Here is a 20,916-nt window from a genome sequence, read left to right as displayed (position 1 = left end):
GAGTCCGCGCCAGTCAAAAGCAACCACCTAACTATTCTAATCCCATTTCCCAGCACTTCGCCCGCAGCCTTGTATGCCTTGGGATCGCAAGTGCACATCTAAATGCTTCATAAATGCTGTGAGATTATATACCATATTGTCTTTGCACTGCACAACAACAGCAACAATGCCCTGTAACAATACAGTATCAATACTATACCATGTTTGAACCACACTGTAATAGCAAAGCAATGTAACAGTACGCTTGTATACTGGTACCATGTGGTAATAACACTGAAATGCAGCAAGTCTGCGTTGTAATAGAAACATGCTGTAACAGTGCATAAAGTATTAAAATACTGTACCTTAAGAGAATTGGAGCAGAATGTAAGAATTCTGCAATGTACTGTACTATAATTATATCTTTAAGAAACTTCGGACTTAGTAAAACAGCAATTGGTAAATTTATGAAAGGGCTCTGACGCTCACACCTTGGGAATGAATAATAACTAAAAGTTGTTATTAATTGTAAACCCATTTTGTTTTGCTTCCCACAATATTATCCAAAAAATGGAATGTAGGGATATTGAACTCAGTCACAATTAAGTCCAACTATTGTAAGATTTGCTCTAAACCAAATCTTACAATAAACCAAAGCCCTTTTCCAGAGGCTCTTGTCACTCTGCCAGTTTTCTCCCCTTTTCCACTCGAAGAACCCCAAGCTCTGGGTGGGAAACAGGGCAGCTTTGTTGTGGCAACTGATTTTCACATGGGTGAGCCGTTAATTGATGTGGAGATGGTTGTCCTATCTACCTCGAGCTGTCTGGGGGCAGGAATGAAGACGGATCAAACGAATTGTGTATTTAGAATTTGGACACCTCATGGCGGTCATCTCCAAGGCTGCTGGTTGTCATGAGGCTGAGATCTGTGGTTTGTGCCGAAGCTTTCCACAGACCCACAGGGGAGATGTAGGCCCGGCACTCAGGGTGGGGCAGTCGCTCGATACCGACATGGATCTAATTCTGGAGGCTGTGAGGGGGAGGCAGGAAGTCCTCTTCCTGGAGGATGGCAAGAGGAGACCACCTCATTGTGTAGCAGGGACACCTCTCCCTGACTCTTTCACATTCTGTTCCTCCCCTGCTGAGATCTTTCCTTCCAGCCTCACCGTTCTCAAGGTCTGTGTTATGGATCGTGCAACAGACCAACAGAATAACCAAGACACTTGCAGGTGGATATTGGAGGCCATCACCCGACCGGCCTAGACACCAGAATTGCATCTTCAGAAGCCCAATGGCCTGCTCAATGGTTGTCCTGTTGAGCTGGTGGCATTCGTTGCTTTGTTTGTCTGAGGGTGCCATAGAGGGGCCAGTAGCCATCTCTTTGGTAGATAGCCCTTGTCCCCTAGGATCCATCCATGCACTTTAAGGATTGGAGTGAAGATCTGAGGCAGTCTTGACTGGCAGATGACAAAAGAGTCATTGCAGCTATCAGGAAAGTGTGCTCACACTTGTTGGGGTCACAGACCAGTTGATCATTGAGAGATTGGAAGCCCTTGCTGTTGATGAATCCCACTGGGGGGGTCACTGACTGCCTTGATTCCAACATGGGTGCAATAGATGATACCCTACATCCGAGGGAATCCAATGATGGAGGCAAAACCAAATGCCCCCTGTCCCTGCAAGGCCAGGGAGGTGAAAATCCCTGAGAACTGCTCTCACCCTCCCTGCCACCTGCAAGGGGCACCTTGTTTCCAGATGTTGGGGCTCCTTTTGCTCCCCTGCACCTCTTATGGGGATGGGCGTGAAGCAAAGGGCAGTCATGACAAGTTCTTCACTCTACACCAGCTTCGCTTCAGCTGATTGGCAACAGATACCTCATAAAACCCACCCACCGTCTTCCAGATACCACTGTTCTCCTCCAACTAGCCCATAGCGAGCTTTTTAAATACATTAATTGGCTTCAATATGGAGGAGAGTGGAATCGTTAGTCCACTCGCCCTGGTCAACATTGCTGGTTCTGGAATTTTCATCCCCTATTGCCACCTCCCTTCTTGCATTTAGGGTTGCCCAAAACATTTTGCCTCTAGTATTTATCCAAAAACACTTTCCCAGAGGGCCTATGATTGAGATTGGGAACTCGGGTAACAACTTCCTGTCCTCAGTACTAAGGCCAAGTTGACAGCCCTCACACCGATTGAGAGCAGTTAACCCAATACTCACTGCTCTGAACGGCTGAGGCGCCACATTTACCAAGCCAGCTATAGGGGTGAGCAGGTTTGGACTCTCTCCTTAAACCAGAGGCTACAATATCCCATTGCTAGCACTGCCGGATCAGGGTGGACTGTTTCTAGAGCTATCACCATGTCATATAACCTCCAACTATCCCACCCGGTCATCGAACATTTTATCCTCGCCTCCAAAATGTTATCACAAAAGAAGTCAAAGAAATCGAAAGGTTTTTTTTTGTATGTCCCTCTGATTTTTCTCCCTGTGTCGCTCACAATTATGTGCAGGAGAAAAATGTTTCGTCCCGGGAGACTACTGATCGATCCGGGAGGGTTGGAAATCTTATCCATTATGCATTGTAATCAATCCAATTCCACTGAACTGAACCCAGGCACAGGAACTGAAGCGTTTTCTATTGGCAGCACTGCTAACATATCTGAAGTGGTTTAGTTCAAGTCAGGATAGAGTAAATCTATTCTTGCTTGCATATTAAGAGATTTTTCTGCATTTATACGATATGAATGTTCATGTTGTAAGCCTTATCAAACATAGAAACATAGAAACTAGGACCAGGAGTAGACCATTCGGCCCTTCGAGCCTATTCATCATTCACTGTGATCATGGCTGATCCTTTAGTGAATACAGGCCCAGTCCTCCAATCTCTCCTCATCGGACAGTCCTGCCAACCCTGTATCAGGCTAGTGAACCTCTGCCACACTTCCTCTATGGCAAACATATCTTTTCCAAGTTATGTATTTCCCGCCTAGAAATTATTTTTGACCCCATAGACAGTAAAAACTAAAGAGTTTGAATGGTAAATGAAGTACTGATGCAAATCAGGCAAGGTTCAATCTGTATTCACTCAGCAGCACTGCAAGGGTGTTGTCACATTGTAGCTTCAGTGTCCCTGAATTAGAGGAGGGAGCCTCACCCACATAAAAGGTATGGTTATGTAGTGATGGTGTTACTGAACTAGTAATCCACAGGCCTCAGCTAATATTCCTGCGGCACAGTGGTTTAGCACTGCTGTCTCACAGCACCAAGGATCCGGGTTCAATTCCGGCTTTGGGTGACTGTCTGTGTGGAGTTTGCACATTCTCTCCGTGTCTGCGTGGGTTTCCTTCAGGTGCTCTGGTTTCCATCCACAGAACAAAGAAGTGCAGGTTAGGTGGATTGGCCATGCTAAATTTCCCCTGAGTGTCCAGGGATGTGCAGGTTAGGTCATAGGGTTTCGGGAGAGGGGAGGTGGGCAGGAGAGTAGTGTAAGGTGCTCTTTCAGAGGGTCGGTACAGACTCGGTGGGCCGAATGGCCTCCTTCTGCACTGAAGGTTTTCTAGGAAATCCAAGGAGTAATCCAAGGCGATGGTATTGTCACTGAACTAGTAATTCAGAGGCCAAAGGTAATAATCTGGAATGGTGAAATTTGAATTCAACAAAAATCTGGAATTAAAAGTCTAATGATGACCGTGAATCTATTGCTGATTGTTCTAAAAACCCAACTGGTTCACTGATGTCCTTTAGGGAAGGAAATTTGTCCTTGCCTGGTCTGCCCAACATGTAACTCCAGACCTACAGCAATGTGGTTGACTCTTAAATGCCCTCTGAAATGACCTGGTATGTCACTCAGTTCAAGAACAATTAGGGATGTGCAATAATGACCCAGCCAATGACACCCACATCCTATGAATGAATAAAAGTCGATTTTCCTATTTAATGCCCATTGGTTTGGCATTGCACCAAATTAGAATTTCTTTTTTTCTGTTCCCATCATCAGCCTCAAGCAGTTAGTGGCAGATGAAGGGACTGAGAATCGATCCCAACATCACAAGTCCACCAATTATAACAGTCAGAAATGTTGAGCACTAGGCCATGGTGAACGGGACTCTGTTTCTGTTTTAAGCTGACTGGAAGCACACCTCAAACACTTTCATCACTCAAAGTGGAATTTACCAAAGCCACAGTGCCCGCAGTCACGTTATCATCACACTTTATTACATAGGGGCAGGGGAAATAAAGATTCCTTTTGTTTTCATTCCTGGGACACCGACATGACCAACATTTTATTGTCCATTCCTATTGGTTTGATGCTGGACCACTTGGGTGGGCAGTGAAGAGTCACGAACATTGGCGTTTGCACATATGTGCCAGATCAGGAAAAGAGGTCAAACTTCTCACTGAGGGACATTAGTGAATCATTTAGTTTTTACAACAATTTGACAGCTTAGTTTTTTCTGTGACTGGAATTTGTTCATTATGTTCATTCTCTTCAACCTGTTGGAGGGGGGGATGGGGGGGGGGGGGGGGAGGGAGGCGTGCTGAGCGGGGGCAGTGATTTGTCTTCCTGGGTCTTCATGGCGTTGATCACCGAGACCTTGTCGGCATCCAGCCGTACGCCCTGCTGTGAGATGTGGTCACCTAGGAATTTGATCTCCGATTGACCAAATGAGCACTTGGCCCTGTTGAGCTGAAGACCATGTTCATGGATTCTTTGGAATACCTTCTTGAGGCGAGCGATGTGTTCCTGGGGCGTTGTGGACCAGATAATGACATCGTTAACATACACTCGCACCCCCTCGATACCATCCATCATCTGTTCCATGATGCGATGAAATACTTCGGAGGCAGATATAATGCCAAAAGGCATCCGGTTATAGCAGTAACGATAAAACGGGGTGCTGAACGTGCACAACTTGCGACTGGACGCATCCAGTTGTATTTGCCAAAAACCCTTGGAGGCATCGAGCTTAGTAAAGTATTTGGCATGAGCCGTCTCACTGGTCTACTCTTCTTGTTTTGGCATCGGGTAATGCTCCCTCATAAGAACATAAGAACTAGGAGCAGGAGTAGGCCACCTGGCCCCTCGAGCCTGCTCCACCATTCAATGAGATCATGGCTGACCTTTTGTGGACTCAGCTCCACTTTCCGGCCCGAACACCATAACCCTTAATCCCTTTATTCTTCAAAAAACTATCTATCTTTATCTTAAAAACATTTAATGAAGGAACCTCTACTGCTTCACTGGGCAAGGAATTCCATAGATTCACAGCCCTTTGGGTGAAGAAGTTTCTCCTAAACCCAGTCCTAAATCTACTTCCCCTTATTTTGAGGCTATGCCCCCTAGTTCTGCTTTCACCCACCAGTGGAAACGACCTGCCCGCATCTATCCTGTCTATTCCCTTCATAATCTTATATGTTTCTATAAGATCCCCCCTCATCCTTCTAAATTCCAACGAGTACAGTCCCAGTCTACTCAACCTCTCCTCGTAATCCAACCCCTTCAGCTCTGGGATTAACCTAGTGAATCTCCTCTGCACACCCTCCAGTGCCAGTACGTCCTTTCTCAAGTAAGGAGACCAAAACTGAACACAATACTCCAGGTGTGGCCTCACTAACACCTTATACAATTGCAGCAGAAACTCCCTAATCTTAAACTCCATCCCTCTAGCAATGAAGGACAAAATTCCATTTGCCTTCTTAATCACCTGTTGCACCTGTAAACCAACTTTTTGCGACTCATGCACCAGCACACCCAGGTCTCTCTGCACAGCAGCATGTTTTAATATTTTATCATTTAAATAATAATCCCTTTTGCTGTTATTCCTACCAAAATGGATAACCTCACATTTGTCAACATTGTATTCCATCTGCCAGACCCTAGCCCATTCACTTAGCCTATCCAAATCCCTCTGCAGACTTCCAGTATCCGCTGCACTTTTTGCTTTACCACTTATCTTCGTGTCGTCTGCAAACTTGGACACATTGCCCTTGGTCCCCAATTCCAAATCATCGATGTAAATTGTGAACAGTTGTGGACCCAACACTGATCCCTGAGGGACACCACTAGCTACTGATTGCCAACCAGAGAAACACCCATTAATCCCCACTCTTTGCTTTCTATTAATTAACCAATCCTATATCCATGCTACTACTTTCCCCTTAATGCCATGCATCTTTATCTTATGCAGCAACCTTTTGTGTGGCACCTTGTCAAAGGCTTTCTGGAAACCCAGATATACCACATCCATTGGCTCCCCGTTATCTACCGCACTGTTAATGTCCTCAAAAAATTCCACAAAATTAGTTAGGCATGACCTGCCCTTTATGAACCCATGCTGCGTCTGCCCAATGGGACAATTTCCATCCAGATGCCTCGCTATTTCTTCCTTGATGATAGATTCCAGCATCTTCCCTACTACCGAAGTTAAGCTCACTGGCCTATAATTACCCGCTTTCTGCCTACCTCCTTTTTTAAACAGTGGTGTCACATTTGCTCATTTCCAATCCGCCGGGACCACCCCAGAGTCTAGTGAATTTTGGTAAATTATCACTAGTACATTTGCAATTTCCCGAGCCATCTCTTTTAGCACGCTGGGATGCATTCCATCAGATCCAGGAGACTTGTCTACCTTTAGCCCCATTAGCTTACCCATCACTACCTCCTTGGTTATAACAATCCTCTCAAGGTCCTCACATGTCATAGCCTCATTTCCATCAGTCACTGTATTTGTGTCTTCCACTGTGAAGGCCGACCCAAAAAACCTGTTCAGTTCCTCAGCCATTTCCTCATCTCCCATTATTAAATCTCCCCTCTCATCCTCTAAAGGACCAATATTTACCTTAGCCACTCTTTTTTGTTTTATGTATTTGTAGAAACTTTTACTATCTGTTTTTATATTCTGAGCAAGTTTACTCTCATAATCTTCTTTATAGCTTTTATAGTAGCTTTCTGTTGCCCCCTAAAGATTTCCCAGTCCTCTAGTCTCCCACTAATCTTTCCTACTTTGTCTGTTTTTTCCTTCAATTTGATACTCTCCCTTATTTCCTTAGATATCCACGGTCGATTTTCCCTCTTTTTACCGTCCTTCCTTTTTGTTGGTATAAACCTTTGCTGAGCACTATGGAAAATCACTTGGAAGGTTCTCCACTGTTCCTCAACTGTTTTACCATAAAGTCTTTGCTCCCAGTCTACCTTAGCTAGTTCTTCTCTCATCCCATTGTAATCTCCTTTGTTTAAGCACAAAACACTAGTGCTTGATTTTACCTTCTCACCCTCCATCTGCATTTTAAATTCCACCATATTGTGATCGCTCCTTCCAAGAGGATCCCTAACTATGAGATCCTGAATCAATCCTGTCTCATTACACAGGACCAGATCTAGGACCGCTTGTTCCCTTGTAGGTTCCATTACATACTGTTCTCGGAAACTATCGCGGATACATTCTATAAACTGCTCCTCAAGGCTGCCTTGACCGACCTGGTTAAACCAATCGACATGTAGATTAAAATCCCCCATGATAACTGCTGTACCATTTCTACATGCATCAGTTATTTCTTTGTTTATTGCCTGCCCCACCATAATGTTACTATTTGGTGGCCTATAGATTACTCCTATCAGTGACTTTTTCACCTTACTATTCCCGATTTCCACCCAAATGGATTCAACCTCATCCTCCATAGCACCGATGTCATCCCTTACTGTCGCCCGGATGTCATCCTTAAATAACAGAGCTACACCACCTCCCTTACCATCCACTCTGTCCTTCTGAAAAGTTTGATACCCTCGGATATTTAACTCCCAGTCGTGACCATCCTTTAACCATGTTTCAGTAATGGCCACTAAATCATAGTCATTCACGATGATTTGCGCCATCAACTCATTTACCTTATTCCGAATACTACGAGCATTCAGGTAAAGTACATTTATGTTGGCTTTTTTACCTCTGTTCTGAATCTTAACACCTCGATCAGTAACCTCTCCTAAGTTATATTTCCTCTTAACCTTTCTCCTAATTTTCCTTGTCTTTGAACCCATATCTTCATGTAACAACCTGCCGCGTCGCTTACCATTAATGTTTTCACTTTCCGTTTTATTTCTTTTAGTATTCCTGGTCCAATTCACTGAGCTCCCCTCAGTCACTGTACCTTGTACTGTCGCTCTTTTTGATTTTTGACTCTGGCTTCTCTGCCTTACACTTTCCCACTTACTGCCTTTTATTTCTGTCCCTGTTTTACTACCTTCCAACTTCCTGCATCGGTTCCCATGATGTTTCGGTTTAGATCCTTAGGGTCAATGCAAATGCGAAGCTCCCCTGACGGCTTCTTAACGCAGACCATGGAGCTGACCCAGTCTGTGGGCTCTGTAGCCTTTGATATGATGCCCTGGTCTTGGAGGTCCTGTAATTGCTTCTTCAGATGATCCTTGAGGGGCGCTGTCACCCGGCGAGGTGCATGAATTACAGGGGTGGCGTTCGGCTTGAGCAGGATTTTGTATCGGTATGGGAGCGTGCCCATTCTGTCGAACACGCTGTGGCACTGCGTGATGATGTCATCTATGTCAGCTTGCAGGTTTCCATCAGGCGAGGCCATCGCCGGTGATGATGACATGGTGTGGACACGTTGAACAAGGTTCAGGAGCTTGCAGGCACGAGCACCGAGCAGAGATGCTCTGTCAGGCTCGACGTCGCTGCGTCGCCTTGATCCCCTTATTGGATACTCCCAGTTGATACGAGCCACTGGCAGCTAGGGCGTTGCCATTGTAGTCAAGGAGCTGTCAGGCCGGTGGAAGAATGCTTGGTTTGGCGCGGATGGTGTCGAGGTCGGATTTTGAGATGAGGTTCGCCGATGCGCCGGTGTCCAGTTTGAACCGGATGCGGGCCTTGTTGACTGTGAAGACAGCAGACCACTCGTCGTCGGGATCCACACTGAGGATCAAGAGGCTTTGCGTAGGTGTGGTGGAAGGCAGCGCATGTGTAGTTATGATGCCCACCCGGTATGGGGACTTGAGGTGCTCAGCATCAGGGTCCGTTGGGCTGTCGGGATTGTAATCTGGCATGCCTTGTTGTATTGAGTGGACACTTCTGCGCCGCAGCTGGGATCGCTGGCTGCTGAGCGGTGGAGCAGATCTGCAAAGGGCTTCGTAGTGGGCAAGCTTGCCACGCTGTAGACACCGGCGTCCTTTTGCCGGACATTGCCACGTTAAGTGGGCGGAGTCACAATTCGGACACATCATGACGCCGACGTCAGCGCGTTCCGTGCGCCATCGCGCATGCGCAGTGCGGTTGGTCGATGTACGCACCTGCTCAGCCGGGTTGTCGGGCTCGTCGGCCACTCGATCGTGGCGCGCATGCGCAGGGACCCGGGAAAAGAGCGCGAAACGGCCACTCTCCTCACTGCCCCCGCTCAGCACGCCCCCCCCCCCTTCCCCCCCCCCCCCCCCTTCCCCCCCCCCCCCCCTCCCCCCTCCAACAGGTTGAAGAGAATGAACATAATGAACAAATTCCAGTCACAGAAAAAACTAAGCTGTCAAATTGTTGTAAAAACTAAATGATTCACTAATGTCCCTCAGTGAGAAGTTTGACCTCTTTTCCTGATCTGGCACATATGTGCAAACGCCAATGTTCGTGACTCTTCACTGCCCACCCAAGTGGTCCAGCATCAAACCAATAGGAATGGACAATAAAATCTTGGTCATGTCGGTGTCCCAGGAATGAAAACAAAAGGAATCTTTATTTCCCCTGCCCCTATGTAATAAAGTGTGATGATAACGTGACTGCGGGCACTGTGGCTTTGGTAAATTCCACTTTGAGTGATGAAAGTGTTTGAGGTGTGCTTCCAGTCAGCTTAAAACAGAAACAGAGTCCCGTTCACCATGGCCTAGTGCTCAACATTTCTGACTGTTATAATTGGTGGACTTGTGATGTTGGGATCGATTCTCAGTCCCTTCATCTGCCACTAACTGCTTGAGGCTGATGATGGGAACAGAAAAAAAGAAATTCTAATTTGGTGCAATGCCAAACCAATGGGCATTAAATAGGTTAACAAGTAAATATTAAACGCTAATCTGTGCGCCTGTTAATTGATGGTTAGTGAGTGACAATGGCAGAGAGAGTAGTTTACTGACATTCCAAATGTTGGAACAATATTAGTCGTACACTTTGATTAAAGTGTGCTTGCGTGTCAGGAAGGGGGAGTGGGTGGCTAACACATAATGTGAAAAAATAAGGGTGAAGAATGTGTTCTCTCTGGCGTCTTCCCCTCTCAATATGATGTTAAATAAATCATTAGGAAAGCTACTAAAAGGGGAATTAAACAATGAGAGTGAGACAGAAAGCTTTATTAAAAAATATAACTGGCTCTGTGAATTAAACTGAAGAGCAGATAATGCTTTAAATTTACAGAGAAGGGAAAGGCCAATGTTACAGGCAGGAGGGGAGTGAGGAACCTCCATGTGTAGAATGAAGCGATAAAGAGGCAACAAGAAAAACGATTTCAAATACTGACCCATGTATCCCAGTGTTTTCTGTTCTTACGACAGATTCTGAATATTTTATCTGATTCTATTCTGCCATAAGCTTCCTGGTTAAGCCGGCAGTGTGTTCTCAGTAGTGGCAAACATATGTACTTTTTGTGATATACCATCCCCTGGTAAAGTTAGAAAACTGAGTGAGTGGTTGGGCTTGTGAACCCTCAGCTGCTTCCTTTAGGCCAGCAGTCTCAGCCTATAATGCTGCATAGGTGGCGAACAATCTGTACCCCACCCTTCCCCACATGGCCATTGTCCCTCGCTGTCCAGTTGCTCTCACTAACACATTCTGCTATCTTACCTATTGCCATTATAAGCACTCTTCATCCCTTAAAGGCACCATTAACACTCCTCTTCGTCTTACGTCCAGGACAAATTTGTCAGTATCTCCTTTGCCCCGACCTATCCCTGGTCTTCTATGCTGCCCCACCTCCTCCACCCGCGTTACAACCATATTGTTCTTAACATTTCTACCTTGCTTCCGTTCTGTAGAAGGCTCATTTAGGCTCAAGACATTAACTCCGTTTCTCTCTCCGCAGATGTTGCCAGACCTGCTACGTTTATCCAGCATTTTCAGTTTTATTCCAAATTTCCAGCATCCACAGTATTTTGCTTTTATTATCGGGGGTGTATGATGATTCCGTCAGCACTAGGGTGGGTTTTGAAGGTAGGGTGAAGGGGCATTGTGCCAAGGGACACTGAGGTTAACCTTTAAGCACATGCACAAATACAACTGCTGTGACCAGGGGATTGAACGTCACCAAATTCACAATAATGTTGCTTAAGTAACTGAGAGAGGTGAAGGAGTTATTTTAACCAGTTATGGAGCAACGTGTATTCAAATGCAATACTTTGCTTTCACGTTAGCACAGTGATTAGCACTGTTGCTTCACAGCGCCAGGGTCCCAGGTTCGATTCACGGCTTGGGTCACTGTCTGTGCGGAGTCTGCACGTTCTCCCTGTGTCTGCATGGGTTTCCTCCGGGTGCTCCGGTTTCCTCCCGCAAGTTGCGAAAGACGTGCTGTTAGGTGAATTGGACATTCTGAATTCTCCCTCCGTGTACTCGAATAAGCGCCGGAATGTGGCGATGAGGGGCTTTTCACAGTAACTTCATTGCAGTGTTACTGTAAGCCTACTTGTGACAATAAAGGTTATTAATTAAAATTATTGTACATCTTCGTTCCTGTATTTGTGTTACTACAGCAAGCCACAGTAATGGAAAACTTAAAACAGATTTCCAAAGATTTCAGTTATTGAGTTACTGTATAATAATTAAAGGAAGTGGCTGAGATTTGGCAACCTTTCAGCACAGCAGTTGCCAACTTTGTTGCCTGAATTTGTTGCCCACAGGGTAGCATGGTGGCACAGTGCTTAGCACTGCTGCCTGACAGCGCCAGGGACCTGAGTTCAATTCTGGCCTGGGGTCACTGTGTGGCATTTTCACTTTCTCCCCATATCTGCGTGGGTTTCCTCCGGGTGTTCCGGTTTACTCCCACAGTCCAAAGATGTGCAGGTGAGGTGGATTGGCCATGCTAAATTGCCCTTAGCGTACAATGGTTAGATGAGATTTCAGAGTTACGGGGATAGGGCAGGGGAGTGGGCCTAGGTAGGGTGCACTTTCAAAGGGTCAGAGCAGACTTGATGGGCCAAATGACCCCCTTCTGCACGGTAGGGATCCTATGGATTTCTGGAGATTTTAATCACACAACCTGGGACCTCCAACTGGCACTTCCCATTGTCAATTTTTTAATGTAATTAATCAACTAACTGGTCAAAGAAAGTATAACACAATTTTTTTAAATGTCCCTATGATTTCCTCCCATATCATGTCCTGGTGATTATTCCTGGAAACCCCAAGACAATCCTGGAATGTTGGCAACCTTTTTCTCAGAGGTAGAGAGCTGAGGCAATGAAACAAAGAGTGGATTCCCAGATGCTTGCAGGTCAGGGGGAAGGGGAGTGAAGGGACAATGTGCCTCTGATGAGCACTGCTGCCTCACTGCGCCGAGTTTGATTCTGGCCTCAGGTGACTGTGTGGAGTTTGCACACTCTCCCCGTGTCTGCGTGGGTTTCCTCCGGGTACTCCAGTTTCCTCCCACAGTCCAATGTTGTACAGGTTAGTTGGGGCTACGGGGTTATAGGGATAAGGTGGGGAGTAGGTCGAGGTAGGGTACTCTTTTGGAGGGTCGATGCAGACTCGATGTGCCGAATGGTCTCCTTCTGCACTGTAGGGATTCTAACGCTTCTCAATCCTGCAAATAGCAGAGATTCTGCTGGACCCCAGAGTCAGTGCCAATGCATTTTTTGTAGGGCGCTTGGCATAACAAGGTTCCTATAGGGTACATTTCCAAATTAGCTTCTGCCTGCATTCAAATACCCTCTGTGACTGGTACTACATCTCTGTTGCCCTCTTTTAATTTTACGATTGACAGAAGTTGCAATGGGAGAGGGATATCTGAAATGCATCAATATATCATGTTAGAAGGGCAGCACGCTGGCACAGTGGGTAGTATTGCAGCCTCACGGCGCCGAGGTCGCAGGTTCGATCCCGGCTCTGGGTCACTGTCCGTGTGCAGTTTGCACATTCTCCCCGTGTTTGCGTGGGTTTCGCCCCCACAACCCAAAGATGTGCAGGGTAGGTGGATTGGCCATGCTAAATTGCCCCTTAATTGGAACAATGAATTGTGTACTCTAAATTAAAACAAATATATATATATCACGTTGGTAAGGCAGTTTAAAACTGCGGAGTTATTGTGTGTCTGGAGCCACTCAAATTTCTTAAACTGGGAAAGCAATTTTTGAGGGCGGTGGTCATTGTCGCAGCAGTAGCACAGTGGTTAGCACTGTGGCTTCACAGCACCAGGGTCCCAGGTTCGATTCCCTGCTGGGTCACTGTCTGTGCGGAGTCTGCACATTCTCCCCTTGTTTGCGTGGGTTTCCTCCGGGTGCTCCAGTTTCCTCCACAGTCCAAAGACAGGCAGGTTAGGTGGATTGGACACGCTAAATTGCCCTTAGTGTCCAAAAAGGTTAGGAGGGGTTATTGGGTTACGGGGGTAGGGTGGAAGTGATGGCTTAAAGTGGGTCGGTGCAGACTCGATGGACCAAATGGCCTCCTTCTGCACTGTATGTTCTACGTTCTAGATGAGGGACATAAGTAATATATCTGATAGAAAGCAACATTTCCCCTTAGTAGAGGGGTCAATAACCAGGGAGCATGGATTTAAGGTAAGAGGCAGGAGATTTAAAGGGGATTTGAGGAAAAGCTTTTTCACCCAGAGGGTGGTGTGAATCTGGAACTCACTGCCTGAAAGTGTGGTGGAGGCGGGAACCCTCACCACATTTAAGAAGCATTCGGATGAGCACTTGCAACACCATAGCGTACAAAGACACGGACCAAATGCTGGAATATAGGATTGGAATTAATAGGTGCTTGATGGAATGAGCAGATACGATGGGCCGAAAGGACCTTTTGCTGTCCTGTAAAATTCTATGAGATCTCAAGACATTCCGCCACATGGCTTTCCTGCCACTCATGTTAACAGTAAACCAATTAGATAAACCCCTGACCGATTTCAGAATGTGTTGCAAACTCGCTTGAAGCGAAGACTTGTAAAATAAGGTTAGTCCCGGCACTTGTACAGCAATGGATGATCCAATATAAACTGCAGAGAGCGTCAAAGTGAAAAATCCTGAAACACAAACCAGCTTTGTTTTTTGTTTATACCAGAGACATGGTATATACCAGCCTCCCCGAACAGGCACCGGAATGTGGCGACTAGGGGCTTTTCACAGTAACTTCATTTGAAGCCTACTTGTGACAATAAGCGATTTTTCATTTTCATGTTATTTATCAACTTTTTCTGGAACCTGCCTTGCCCAAGTGCAGCCAAGGGAGCTCGAAGACCGGAGCTGAGCCAGTTAACACGCTAACTCTCTCATATATCACCACAATGCCACTGTACTCCAGATGTGAGCAACTCCCCCTCAATAAAGAAGGGAGCAAGAATATCAAACCACGCACGAAAAACATTTTTTTTTGCAACATTTTTATCAATCTTTTTGTTTTTGCATTTACAGTTTTAAAAACAAGAGACTTTTAAAAGTCGCGTTGGAGTAACGGAGTCGCACACACACCTTGGTGAAAAATAAAATAAGCGGCTCTCTGGGGAAACATTGTAAACCATGCTGCAATATAAATCAGACACTGACAACAGGTTGAGTAGGGGGGGGAGAGAAACTTAAGCAGGCACCAACTCGCCAGAGACAGAGAAATAAAAACATCCATGCGATTAAAAACTCGTCCTCAAGAAAATATCTTACAAAATGTTTCTATTTGTTTTTTGTTCGGAGGCAGTTTCATGTACATGTCGATTGTTTTAAGAACGATTCAAAAACACATGCAATATTCTCTTTAAGATCCCAAGTGCAAGTTTCCCGTTTCCTCTCTCTCTCTTCAACACCTTCTTCATTTACCTGTGAAATTTTCATGCAATTTGTAATTATTATTCAAACTGGTTCGGTTCCGCATGCAACACATCCCTCGCCCCTAACCAGGAAGGGCACTTTTTTTTTTGCAAATTCCAGCAGTTTTCCTGAAACTGTTTTCAATCAAACATAGTTTTAGCTCGCGTGCAATCCCACTTTCCTCAACCTCTTCCCGATCCGTGCTTCAATTGCACCACCTCACCGTCCCGGGACCCCCCCCTCACTCTCCCTGGCCTGGGGCGGGTCAAGCAGGAGGAGAACCCCCACTGGCTTTACAAAAAGGAAGAGAAAAAAAAAGGGTGAGGCGAAGGTCCCTTGCTAATTAATACAAGCCAACGATCACAGCCTCCACATCCTTGGAGGGTCTCCTGTCCTTCACCAGGAAGTTGATCATACTCTCCGATTTGATCATTAAATTGCAGCCCAGGAAGAATATGCCGAAGATGACAGTCAGGGAGAGGACGCAGAGCACAGCAATCTGCACCACTCGCATGATGAACAGTTTCTGCTCCTCCTGGTTCAAACTCAGGGAGCCATCGGTGGTCACTGAGCTCTGGTTACAACATCCAATAACTGTCCCCAGGCCAGCCGGTCCCTTACTGGGATAGAAACCTTCCTCTACCACCGTCTGGTTGAAGAAAGTAGAATTCATCTTGTGTCAGTCCGCAAGGGCGAGGAGCAGTTCAGTACTGTGGAGAGGAGGCAGTCGGAGGCTTGTGGGTGGGGTGGTTCGCCTTGTCAATGTTACCAATCGGAAGTTTGCATCGCAAGTCCCTGGGTCCTGAAGAATTCCAGATCTTTGCGAAGATGATTCCCTCAGTTCCTCCCTTTGTGCCCCAGCTCCTCTCCGGGATGAATGCCTCCTTCCCCACTCCCAAAAAGGAAAGAACCTGGCGATTGAGGTGGGTGGAGGGGAGTGTGATCATACAGAGCGGAGCCGCGATGTTGTAGAGCTGTTGTACTTAGTACCCGGGAAGATAAAGGCGGTTTTATAAAGGAGCCTGGAGCCAACCACCACAAACTTGCAGGGAGGTGACAGACTGCAAAAGAGAACACAAGCTAGTCACAGACACCGAGAGGGAGGGAGAGAAAAAAAACACCAACTTCGCCAATTTTAAACCTTCCCTGAGATTGGATTTAAAGGAGTCATTGTGTGGGTGGAATTAAAATTATTCCAAAACCTCTCATCTGATACCTCTTCCCCAGAATGTTTCACTTCCCCCAGAATGTTACTCGACCGGCCAAGATGCCTCCCTCGCCTCCTGTCAACTAAAACAAAAGATTCTCAGACTGGGGGTGGGGCTGTAATTATAAACATGTAGCCGGGACCAGTCTGATGCATGTGTCAACCAGCACTGCAATGGAGCGCTCCTTTCACTCTCTCTCTCGCCAGGTCCACCCAGTTGGTGTTATTAGAGGGCTGTCATCTGCCCAATTAGACAACTATTAAACTACCCATGCGCCGGGACAATTATTTTGAGCGCTTATTAAAGCAACGTTTGCCAACCCCTCTGGGAATCTGCAGCATTACAAGAGTGTAGCGAGGAGCGGTCTCTATTGTTGAGTCTGTGTGTCGAGGTCCGGGTGATTTCACTTCCTAGATGTGTCAGCTCCTTTATGTGCGGGTCTGCGAGAGGAGCCGGTTCTCGGCAACAGCTGAGCTTCTCCCTCCCTTTCCCTCTATCACCCTCCCTCCCTCTGTCCTCAGACCCCTCTCCAGGAATAGCTGAGCTCTCTCTCCCTCCCTCTCGCTCTCTCTGTTCCCCCACTCTCCCTCTGTCCTCAGACCCCTTTCCCGGAATAGCTGAGCTCCTTCACCCTCTCTCTCACCAGACTCTTCTCCAATAATAGCAGAGCTCCCTGTCTCACTCCCTCTCCCCCTTTCTGTCCTCACACCCCTTTCCAGGAATAGCTGAGCTCTCTCTCCCTCCCTCTCTCCCTCTCCCTCTCTCTCTCCTCAGACGCCTCTCCAGTAATAGCAGAGCTCCCTGTCTCACTCCCTCTCCCCCTTTCTGTCCTCACACCCCTTTCCAGGAATAGCTGAGCTCTCTCTCCCTCCCTCTCCCTCTCTCTCTCCTCAGACGCCTCTCCAGTAATAGCAGAGCTCCCTGTCTCACTCCCTCTCCCCCTTTCTGTCCTCACACCCCTTTCCAGGAATAGCTGAGCTCTCTCTCCCTCCCTCTCCCTCTCTCTCTCTCTCCCTCTTTCTCTCCCCCTCTGTTCCCCCCCCCCCCCCCAACCTCTCTCTCTCCCTCTGTCCTCAGACCCCTTTCCAGGAAAAGCTGAGCTCCTTCAAACTCTCTCTCCTCAGACTCCTCTCCAATAATAGCAGAGCTCCCTGTCTCTCTCTCCCTCCCTCTCTCTCTCTCCTCAGACCCCTCTCCAATAATAGCAGAGCTCCCTGTCTCTCTCTCCCTCCCTCTCTCTCTCCTCAGACCCCTCTCCAATAATAGCAGAGCTCCCTGACTCTCTCTCTCCCCCTCTCTCTCCTCAGACCCCTCTCCAGTAATAGCAGAGCTCCCTGTCTCTCCCCCTCTCGCTCCTCAGACCCCTCTCCAATAATAGCAGAGCTCCCTGTCTCTCTCTCCTCCCCTCTCTCTCCTCAGACCCCTCTCCAGTAATAGCAGAGCTCCCTGTCTCTCTCTCCTCCCCTCGCTCTCCTCAGACCCCTCTTCAGTAATAGCAGAGCTCCCTGTCTCTCTCCCTCTCTCGCTCCTCAGACCCCTCTCCAATAATAGCAGAGCTTCCTGTCTCTCTCTCCTCCCCTCTCTCTCCTCAGACCCCTCTCCAGTAATAGCAGAGCTCCCTGTTTCTCTCCCTCTCCCTCTCTCTCTCCTCAGACGCCTCTCCAGTAATAGCAGAGCTCCCTGTCTCTCTCTCCCTCTCCCCCTTTGTCCTCACACCCCTTTCCAGGAATAGCTGACCTCTCTCTCCCTCCCTCTCCCTCTCTCTCTCTCTCTCTCTCCCTCCCTCCCTCTGCCCCCCCTCTCTCTCCCTCTGTCCTCAGACCCCTTTTCAGGAAAAGCTGAGCTCCTTCAATCTCTCTCTCTCTCTCCTCAGACTCCTCTCCAATAATAGCAGAGCTCCCTGTCTCTCTCCCTCCCTCTCTCTCTCTCCTCAGACCCCTCTCCAATAATAGCTGAGCTCCCTGTCTCTCTCCTTCTCCCTCTCGCTCTCCTCAGACCCCTCTCCAGTAATAGCAGAGCTCCCTATCTCTCTCTCCTTTCCTCTCTCTCTCCTCAGACCCCTCTCCAATAATAGCAGAGCTCCCTGTCTCTCTCTCCCCTCAGACTCCTCTCCAATAATAGCAGAGCTCCCTGTCTCTCTCTCCCTCCCTCTCTCTCTCTCCTCAGACTCCTCTCCAATAATAGCAGAGCTCCCTGTCTCTCTCTCCCTCTCCCTCTCTCTCTCCTCAGACCCCTCTCCAATAATAGCAGAGCTCCCTGACTCTCTTGCTCCCTCTCTCTCTCCTCAGACCCATCTCCAATAATAGCAGAGCTCCCTGTCTCTCTCTCCCTCTCTCTCCTCAGACCCCTCTCCAGTAATAACAGAGCTCCCTGTCTCTCTCTCTCTCCCTCCCTCTCTCTCTCTCCTCAGACCACTCTCCAGTAATAGCAGAGCTCCCTGTCTCTCTCTCCCTCTCTCTCTCCTCAGACCCCTCTCCAGTAATAGCAGAGCTCCCTGTCTCTCCCTCCCTCTCTCTCCTCAGACCCCTCTCCAGTAATAACAGAGCTCCCTGTCTCTCTCTCCCTCTCCCCCTCTCGCTCCTCAGACCCCTCTCCAGTAATAGCAGAGCTCCCTGTCTCTCTCTCCCTCTCTCCTCAGACCCCTCTCCAGTCATAGCAGAGCTCCTGTCTCTCTCTCCCTCTCTCTCTCCTCAGACCCCTATCCAGTAATAGCAGAGCTCCCTGTCTCTCTCTCCCTCCCTCTCCGTCTCTCTCTCTCTCTCTCCCTCTTTCTCTCTCCCTCTGCCCCCCCCCCCCCTCTCTCTCTCTCCCTCTGTCCTCAGACCCCTTTCCAGGAAAAGCTGAGCTCCTTCAACGTCTCTCTCTCTCCTCAGACTCCTCTCCAATAATAGCAGAGCTCCCTGTCTCTCTCTCCCTCCCTCTCTCTCTCTCCTCAGACCCCTCTCCAATAATAGCGGAGCTCCGTGTCTCTCTCCCTCTCCCTCTCTCTCTTCTCAGACCCCTCTCCAGTAATAGCAGAGCTCCCTGTCTCTCTCTCCTTTCCTCTCTCTCTCCTCAGACTCCTCTCCAATAATAGCAGAGCTCCCTGTCTCTCTCTCCCTCTCTCTCTCCTCAGACCCCTCTCCAATAATAGCAGAGCTCCCTGACTCTCTTGCTCCCTCTCTCTCTCCGCAGACCCCTCTCCAATAATAGCAGAGCTCCCTGTCTCTCTCTCCCTCTCTCTCTCCTCAGACCCCTCTCCAGTCATAACAGAGCTCCCTGTCTCTCTCTCTCTCCCTCCCTCTCTCTCTCTCTCCTCAGACCCCTCTCCAGTAATAGCAGAGCTCCCTGTCTCTCTCTCCCTCTCTCTCACCTCAGACCCCTCTCCAGTAATACTAGAGCTCCCTGTCTCTCTCTCCCTCTCTCTCTCCTCAGACCCCTCTCCAATAATAGCAGAGCTCCCTGACTCTCTTGCTCCCTCTCTCTCTCCGCAGACCCCTCTCCAATAATAGCAGAGCTCCCTGTCTCTCTCTCCCTCTCTCTCTCCTCAGACCCCTCTCCAGTCATAACAGAGCTCCCTGTCTCTCTCTCTCTCCCTCCCTCTCTCTCTCTCTCCTCAGACCCCTCTCCAGTAATAGCAGAGCTCCCTGTCTCTCTCTCCCTCTCTCTCACCTCAGACCCCTCTCCAGTAATACTAGAGCTCCCTGTCTCTCTCTCCCTCTCCCCCTCTCTCCCCTCAGACCCCTCTCCAGTAATAGCAGAGCTCCCTGTCTCTCTCTCCCTCCCTCTCTCTCCTCAGACCCCCTCCAGTAATAACAGAGCTCCCTGTCTCTCTCTCCCTCTCCCCCTCTCTCCTCAGACCCCTCTCCAGTAATAGCAGAGCTCCCTGTCTCTCTCTCCCTTCCTCTCTCTCCTCAGACCCCTCTCCAATAATAACAGAGCTCCCTGTCTCTCTCTCTCCCTCTCCCCCTCTCTCTCCTCAGACCCCTCTCCAGTAATAGCCGAGCTCCCTGTCTCTCTCTCCCTCTCTCTCTCCTCAGACCCCTCTCCAGTAATAGCAGAGCTCCTGTCTCTCTCTCTCCTTCCCTCTCTCTCTCCTCAGACCCCTCTCCAGTAATAGCAGAGCTCCCTGTCTCTCTCTCCCTCTCTCTCTCCTCAGACCCCTCTCCAGTATTAACAGAGCTCCCTGTCTCTCTCTCTCCCTCCCTCCCTCTCTCTCTCCTCAGACCCCTCTCCAGTAATAGCAGAGCTCCCTGTCTCTCTCCCTCTCTCTCTCCTCAGACCCCTCTCCAATAATAGCAGAGCTCCTGTCTCTCTCTCTCCTTCCCTCTCTCTCTCTCCTCAGACCCCTCTCCAATAATAGCAGAGCTCCTGTCTCTCTCTCTCTCCTTCCCTCTCTCTCTCTCCTCATACCCCTCTCCAGTAATAGCAGAGCTCCCTGTCTCTCTCTCTCCTCAGACCCCTCTCCAGTAATAGCAGAGCTCCCTGTCTCTCTCCCTCTCTCTCTCCACAGACCCCTCTCCAGTAATAGCAGAGCTCCCTCCCTCCCTCTCTTTCTCTCCCTGTCCTCTATTCTCAGACCCCTCCCCAGCGATGCTCTTTGTGATGAAGCGCATTCATGGTTTCAGCCTTTGTTTGTGCACACGGTCACATGGCCACAGCCAGCGCTTTTTCACACTAATCCTGTAATAAAAGTGCAAGGAGCTGTGTTGTACTGGTGTTTGCTGAAAATCTCAGCTGCTAGTCTGGGTTCCAATTG

General features: G+C 48.2%; 1 protein-coding gene across 1 annotated transcript; it reads right to left on the bottom strand.

Annotated features, from left to right (window-relative positions):
• Positions 1 to 14,818: 14,818 nt before the first annotated feature.
• rprml (reprimo-like) lies at positions 14,819 to 16,624 on the bottom strand. The gene is made up of 2 exons (XM_072486983.1): positions 16,499 to 16,624; positions 14,819 to 16,031 (listed from the first exon to the last, which is right to left on the bottom strand). Exon 2 carries the CDS (start codon positions 15,641 to 15,643, stop codon positions 15,314 to 15,316), a length of 330 nt encoding a protein of 109 aa, XP_072343084.1. The 5' UTR covers positions 15,644 to 16,031; positions 16,499 to 16,624; the 3' UTR covers positions 14,819 to 15,313.
• Positions 16,625 to 20,916: the final 4,292 nt, after the last annotated feature.

Source organism: Scyliorhinus torazame, chromosome 21 (genome assembly GCF_047496885.1).
Source record: "Scyliorhinus torazame isolate Kashiwa2021f chromosome 21, sScyTor2.1, whole genome shotgun sequence".
NCBI lineage: Eukaryota > Metazoa > Chordata > Chondrichthyes > Carcharhiniformes > Scyliorhinidae > Scyliorhinus > Scyliorhinus torazame.
This window is presented reverse-complemented; position numbering and strand designations above follow the sequence as displayed.